The sequence below is a fragment of the Malus domestica genome, chromosome 08 (assembly GCF_042453785.1).
Source record: "Malus domestica chromosome 08, GDT2T_hap1".
Lineage (NCBI taxonomy): Eukaryota > Viridiplantae > Streptophyta > Magnoliopsida > Rosales > Rosaceae > Malus > Malus domestica.
This window is the reverse complement of record NC_091668.1, coordinates 20153704-20161420: the sequence shown is the minus strand read 5'-3', so window position 1 is coordinate 20161420 and position 7717 is coordinate 20153704. Positions and strand designations below refer to the sequence as shown.

The window sequence follows — 7717 nt, the reverse complement described above, 5'->3', positions numbered from 1 at the left end:
AAAGGCATTGATGTCATATTTCACATTTTGTCTCTTCTTGTAATGTTTAAAAAATGTTGTCTCAATATACAATTAAGTATTAAAAGTATACTTTATGCGTAATTTTTCCATTTTGTTAATGTAAAATCTATTTACTATTTTTTAGATATAATGTACCATATTTTATAATAAAATGTTCCCTTTTTCACACATCAAAATTTGAGGAAAAATAAAATAAAATTTGCTTTTTGGCATTCATCTTTGCATGATTTTAGGGATGAAGTTACTTTTGTTGTATCGTTGTGTCCTTCAATCAAAGTATTCAAATTAACAAGATTTCAATATCGGATTTTGATAAACCAAGGACCAGTACCAAAAGTTCTTGTGGTAATATGAAAATAAGTAACCGCATTTTGACCTCCTGAACTAAAATGGCAGTTGACATTGACCCAACTATTTTTTGGGTGAAATAAGGATATTAACTTTTCAAAATTGACCAATTCACCCATCACCGTCAGATTTGACCCCTTCAACAGCCTTGAATCCTTCACCGTCAGATTTTTTGACCCCTTCAACAGCCTTGAATCCTTCACCGTCAGATTTGACCCCTCCAAGACTCGAATCATTGCATAACACAGAGGTGTGAAAAAAAAAAAAAACAATGGATATTTGTTGCCTGCCAAAGACCTTTCATCCAACTTTTACTTTATATGCAAATCAAGGGAGGACCCTGTAACTCGAAATCAGCAGCATCCACCACCACCCCACCCCTTTTGAGAAAAAAAATGAATACGAATTGATAAACCAGAAACAAAGAACTTTACTCAAGTTGCGGTTCACAAGGGACTTGCCCAAAAATGTCAGGACATGAATCCCATCTCCCTTGTTCCCTTGCCTCCCAATATCCACCGACGTAGCGGTATGTGTCGCTTCCTTTATCCTTTGCGAACCACTGCGGTTTCCAACCCTGCTCTTGCATCTTTCGAGCCTGAATTCGAAATCAAAGCAGCATCCCATCAATTACAATAGACCAATAAATACGTTTGAAGAAAGGAAACCCTAACTGAAGCTACAGAAAGGTCCGACCGGTTTGCCTAAGAATGCCATTGTTGCAAGAAACTTATACGGTTTATTTACGTGCCTTTTCTCATAGAGAATGCAATATTACCTGCCGCTGTCTCTGTTCTAGCCTCAACTTCTCTGCATTTGCCATTTCATACTCCCCATTTTCCAAATACCTTTGATCGGGTCTCAGCCTTGAATCTGTGGGGGGCAACTTCTCCTGCACAAGATTACACTTGAAAAATCAGAATCTGCTAGCGGTTCATCGTTTCAAACAGTAATTTTCATACCAGTAATATCTAGATAAGATGGATCAAACCAAGGAATAAACTATCAAATAATCACCTTCAGTCCAGGTGTGAGTTCATTCATCGTGATGGCAAAGCGTGTTAAATTATATCTAGTTGGAAATTTGGGTGGCTTGTTCCTCCTCCAGAGCAGGCGGGCGTCAGATAAAGAGTCGGAACCTTTTCCCTTCCCTGAACAGTCTCCTAAAATATAGTGCATGCTCTCATCCCATTTGCCAACCAATGTTGCAGCCGTTTTCCCATTCTTATCTTGAACTATACCATGTACCTAACGGAAAAAAGAAAAAAAGAAAAGTAACTAAAAGATACTATTAACTAACAAATAGCTACTCCTAAACAGATTTTATTCTTGACTTTCAACATTTTATAAGAAAGCGTGCCAAGTATTTCGGTGTGAAGAAATGCGATAAAAATGGCATGAATTGCAAAATGTCTACATATCTTTCCCCACTTAATAATCAAAAATAAAGAACAGGACTGTCTGACAACTAATAATAAGAAGGCAAATATTAATCGTTTCTCCTTTCTAAATAGCGTGGTTCTCACCTACCAAATATGGCAATTGTGAAATCCGGGTTCTCTTCCAAAAATTTCCGACGGTGTTTCTATTAATTTTTTTCCTTCCCAGCATAAAATCATAACATCACACACCATTCTCCTCCATTTTGATAAAAAACAAAAAAATTACTGCCTTCTAAAACCCCATTCATGATGTAAACAAGCTAACTCAATAGTCAACACAAAACTTTCTACTAAGAAAGTTATTATACATGAAAACCATTTGGAAATCATGTTTTCTATGGAGATTCAATAGTTGGTTGAAATAGCATGAGCTAGAAGCAACACTGTTTTCTCAACATCAATAAAAAAGTGTTAAGTGCAGAGACCAGCAACTTAAATGAAATAAAATTTGAAAAAAGAAAATAGTACCTGGTGAGGATTTCGGTCAATGATAGACTGCTCCTTAAATTTCAGCTTACATGAATATTCATGCTTCCCCTGTATTCGCATTGTCCCATAGTGATCACAGTAAAGCTTTCCCAAGATAAGGTTGTAAATGGACGTTGTAACCTGGCCAGAAAGAGTTCATTTTTAGACATGACTTCAGAAAATAATGAACAATAGCTGAGTGGGGCAGGTTCATACTTTACTCCATTGAAGAACTTCCCCATCATCAAATTCCAAGGTCAGGACACCAACAGGGTCAAGCTGAATCGAGCGACCCCAGAATTTGCTCTTCAAATTGCTGTCTCCCCAGAATTTCCATCCTTGACCCTCGCAGTGGCAAGCAATAATCATTGGGTGATGACTAACCTGACACCCAAAAATAAGAATTTTTACTGTGACACATAGTAGAAAAAGACCAATAACAATATTGTCAGCGTTTTAAGTCGATAAATATACACCATAATGAAAGAAGCCATGTACTTAACTGCTTCCCTATGTTTTTTTATAGTTACTTTAGTTACCTATTGAGAAATCGGCCTGCCCGGGGAGATTCAAACTTCCAAAACTCAATGACTAGATGTTTAGATTCATTTCAAACAAATATTTTATAGATATTAAATCATATTTTATGAAACATCCAATTAAAACCTTTTTATCACAAGCTTCGTTGCATGACTATACTACTCTACCCGCAAATTGGATTGAAGGTTCAAAATGCATTGCTCAACTATGAGCAAACAGTGGCATTGAATTTAAGATTCAATGTTTTCATTGCACACGTAAAAACCATTTGAGCTACTTGATAAATGCACCACTCAATTTGAAGAGATAAATCTTGCAATTCTCAGAATTTAATTATTAGTCAAATGCAGAACAGAAGGTCTACACGAGAATAGTGTATGCAATGGATTCAGGTCTGAAGAAATTTTCACACCTTCTCTGAGAAGAACTGGAGGCCTTTGTCTGGATAGTCAGCCTCGTATGTTTCCCCTAATAATGGGTTGAATGGCTTGCAATTTCTTCCTTCAGTTGATGCATATCCAGACACAGCAAAAGCAGCCACATTAAGTATCCTCATAAGGCTATTACCCTGCAGGGCTTAAAGGAAACTCAAATAAGTCATGACAGCACTGAGATGATATAACTCATTTAAGGAAGAGACTCTTAACAGCATTGCAAGGAGGTTGGCTTTGAGGTCTTACCCTTTTACCCCATTCATATGCTCGATCAAGGAGATACGAGTATTCCAAATCCTCAAAACCCTTTTGTAGAGTAGATAGAGGCTCGTTAAAGTATACAGGAAGACATATTTTTGTGAGATCCTTCCCAATGTTATCCTTAATCATTGACCAAAGACTAACACTCTTCTCTTTTTCAACAGGGTCAGGCAACTTCTTACGGCGCTTGACAAGAGGAAAGTTAGTTCCAACAGATCTCATGGATGGATCAAGACCATCTTCTGGTTCAATGGCATTTATCCTTTCATCGTCTGAAGACACAGATGATATCCGATACTCAGACCCACTACTTTTAAAAGAACTTGACGATAGGAAATCGCGAGTATCAAAGAAAGCATTGTCCTCTTCATCTGTTTCTTCCTCAACTCTTTCATTATCCTCATCCGATTCACTTGCACTCCCTTCTGAAATGGTAATATCTATGCAGGACTAAATTAGCAAAAAGTATCATGATGGAATACACCGTTTCACATACACACCTAACAGAAATACATGATGTTAACCTTCTACTAAATGCATACCACTGAATTTGTCTTGCCTTGATCTAGAGGAAGCCCCGGAATCTTTCAATTGTCGGCTCTCATCTACCACTGTATTCTCCAAATCTACCTTTTCTGTCTACAAAAAAACAGTACCAATATCAGTTTATTAGCAAGACACAATTAAGTAAATGATGAGCCAAAATCCTTGCACCAAAAGTTAAAACTCTTACGGAAACAACCTTTTGTACGAACACAAGATACCTCATATAAAATATTGCTTAATAAACATTAGCGAAATAGCCGACCCCACTTAATGGGAAAAGGCTTTGTTGTTGTTGTTGTTGTAAACATTAGCGAAATGGTCAGCACTGTACAATTAGGTTGCATCCTTCTTTTGGTGTATAGTATGCCATCAGTCCACCACTCTTTCCTTTAGGTAATAATAATAAATTCCTCATTCAATTCAATTTCTCCCTTTTTTAATAGACAAAAAGGAAAAAAAAAATTGTAGCATGAGTAGTTAGTTGAGTGAGGGCCTACACAGACATATGCCCTTTTTAAGGAGTACATGGGGTAGTTTTGCTGGTGCTAACATTATGAAAATGGGGTATGGGGAAGCGGGTTAATCTATAAGGCATTCTGAATGTGAAAGCACTTTTTAGTTCTCTAACATTTTGTTGCTAAAACCGAAGGAAGTCAAGCCTCACAACTCAATCAGAAACATTAGTCAGTCATGACCTAAGGATCGACAGAAATGGGGACTAGCATTCACAGACTACCCTTCAAGGTACTTATTTCCACCTGGAAGAAAATCAGATCTGCAGACATTAGAGAATTTAAACCATCCCGGATAACCTAATTCCTTAAAATAGTTTGACCTTCCAGATTTCATAAAAGAGAGGTGGAACGTGGAGGTAAGATCACAATGTGTTCTAGTAGAAACCCCACAAAGAAAGGCGTAGTCTTTTTTCTTTTCTTTTTGGTTGCACAAAGGTGTAGTCTTTCAACACACCAATTTTATATGATCCACACGCAAATGCAGCTCATGAATTCCCATTTCCCCATGAAATCAGCTTATTCCATTCCATACCACACACAAACCCATTTAAGAGTTATGGCATCACCTCAGATCATAAAAACATAATTATATTTTTATGGACAAGATATCACAGAGCAAAACAAGAAAACGCGAATGCCAATTAACATTCTGGTTACCCTAAATAAAATTAGTCTTCGACAATCACTAAAGTTGGTGCTTTCAGCAATAAGAAAGAACACCCACATTAAGGTGGCCGTAGCATCCTAAATACTGCATATTTAGCCTCCACAAACCCATATATACCCTATTATCACTGTAATTTTGGAATGATACTACTACGACCTGTTTTAAAAAAAATTCCATCAGTCCTTCAATACATCACATTAACCATACCCCAAGAAAATCCTCAAGGAAAAAACCTGAGGCCTTATGCAGAAAACGCCCAGCCCACATCAATTTTCTGACACAATCTAGAAAATATAGAATTAGAATCAACCAACTTTGAGTCATTTCGATAGTTTTCTTACCATTCCATAAGAGTATGGAAAACTAAACATAAATAGTCTGGTTTGTGCATGATTAATGTCATCTTTTACTCAAGTGATATTGCATGATCCCTTATAGTTTCCTTCCATTAACTAACAATCTAACACTCAACTCACTCAAGCTAAAGGATCAGACGAACACAATTAACAAAATTGATTATGTTCGGAATTATAATTTACAAAAGTTAGAGGAAGAAAAAAGAGCCTCATCTCGCACAAGCTGAACACACACAATCCCCCTAGCAAATTACTTGGTGGGTTTAAGAAAATTAGAATTTCTGCATTGAAGTTAACCAAAGAATAATACTCCAAATTTCAACAGGCATAAGGTCTCCATACCTCTAACTGTCGCAGTGTATCCATTAGAAGCCACTGCTTCTGCTTGAGCAGCAGGAGCTGGTTCTGCATCGCGGCGAACTCAGTCCTCATTATCTGCTCCGTGTCCTGAATGGCTGCCTCCCTAACACCTTCTTCCACAAGCCGCTGCCTCACCTTCTCTGTGGAAACGGTGACATTGTCCACTGGAGCCATCAACTCGCTGTTAGAGATCCGCGGGAACATGTCTTTCACAGCCTGCAATGCTTCCACCCATTCGTATCGATCTTCTCGGGTCTCTGCCCTCAAATGCAACCTCTTTGTGCCTGTGAAGATCGAAAACCTCTTATCATCTGATCTGCTTTCGCGGATGCTCGAAACCTGATAATCAATTCATCAAATTGGATTATAATCAACCACAAATCAAATATAATTCAATTCAGCAGAATTTGATCAAATTAAAGACTGTATCTAATCAATTACAAAATCAAAATAAATAAAAAATAAAAACGCTCGTCGATCAACAAAGAAAATGCTGATCGGATTAGAATTTGAATTGACACTGGAATTGATAAAAATTGATTTAAACGTATAGAAATGAAAATCGAGAGAGACCGAGAACCTTGAGATGGACTTCGCCGAAGGGCTTGCGGCGGAGCTGGTGAGGGATGCCGTTCTTATGACTCGAAATTCGCCGCACCGATTCCTCGCCGATGACTTTTGATCCTTTCTCGGTCTCAACCGTAACTACGATCCTATCGGGGCCGTGAATCTTATAATACGACAAAACTCCGTCCTGCAGAACGAACCACCTCGGCCGCCACCCCTTGCCGTAATTCACCCACTTATACAGAATTCCCGACACGCCATTCCCAACGATGTCGTTTATCTTGACGTCGACCGGCTGCTCCCTTCCCGAGGGCGGCCGAGCCACAACCTCCGCGGCTGCCACGGCGGCAGCAGCCGCAGCCGCCGTGGTGCGCTGACTGAGTCGTCCGTAGTCGGCGCTGGAATGGGCGTGGGTGTAGCTATGATTGTGGACGCCGTTCGGATCGATTTTAGCGGTGCGGGCGTGGGAGTCGGATCTGGAGCCGAAGGAGGTCATGTGGAGGTCCGGGGAGCGATCGGAGAGCGTGGAGACGCAGCAGAAGGGATGCATATGGAACTAGAGGGAAAGAGTTGGGGGATATCGGGATTGGGAGGGGGTGGGGATGCTGACGTGGCGGCGGAGTAGGGCGGCGGTTATGGTTGGGGGTTTCATTTGGATATTTTTGTTGATAATTTTGTATTAGTTTTTGTGTTAGTGTGTTGGGAAATGGGATTTTGCGGAGAGAGGGAGACGGATAGAGCGAGGTTGGCGTGAAAGTGGGAGAAACGATTATAAGGAGGAAGAGTTGGGGTTTCGGAGGAAGCGACGGTGACGGAGCGGTCAATACAATCAACTCTCTCTCCTCTCTCCTCTCTCCTCTCTCTTTCTCTCTCTAAAATGCCAAAAGCTTTTATATACATGATGCGGTTGACCACCGTGTCTGTGATGAGTTGTGCCTCTCTCTCTCTCTCTGCGGCCTTTTCTCTGTTTCGGATGAGTTGTATTTGGGTGCGGGGAGGACGCAGGGCTTAAGGTGGGGACGGCCACCGGCAGCTTCTGAGAGAGCGACACGTGGAGGAGTCGAGTTGGGACGCGCTTTTTGAATAACGGTGGTTTAGGGCTGTTTGGTGTTTGGCCGCAATGTTGATGGCTTTCACGTCTTTTTATAGCGGGAGAGTCAAGAGTGTATATCATTTCGGCGGTGTTATTCAC

At 40.0% G+C, this 7717-nt stretch overlaps 1 protein-coding gene across 7 annotated transcripts; it reads right to left on the bottom strand.

Annotated features, from left to right (window-relative positions):
* Window positions 1-306: 306 nt before the first annotated feature.
* Window positions 307-7649, bottom strand: LOC103441593 (oxysterol-binding protein-related protein 1C-like). 7 transcript variants are annotated; one of them, XR_011583907.1, is made up of 11 exons: window positions 6539-7642; window positions 5941-6297; window positions 4057-4153; window positions 3500-3954; window positions 3232-3387; window positions 2496-2663; window positions 2280-2420; window positions 1387-1617; window positions 1148-1261; window positions 559-967; window positions 307-516 (listed from the first exon to the last, which is right to left on the bottom strand). XR_011583907.1 is itself a non-coding variant. In XM_008380275.4 (10 exons), exons 1-10 carry the CDS (start codon window positions 7073-7075, stop codon window positions 800-802), a joined length of 2424 nt encoding a protein of 807 aa, XP_008378497.1. In that variant the 5' UTR covers window positions 7076-7649; the 3' UTR covers window positions 307-799. The 7 variants fall into 7 exon arrangements, 4 of the variants coding, with proteins under 4 accessions (XP_008378497.1, XP_008378498.1, XP_070683294.1 ...); XR_011583908.1 differs by having other exon boundaries at window positions 307-506; window positions 586-967; XR_011583909.1 differs by having other exon boundaries at window positions 307-506; window positions 586-967; window positions 3500-3939.
* Between the last annotated feature and the right edge of the window lie 68 nt (window positions 7650-7717).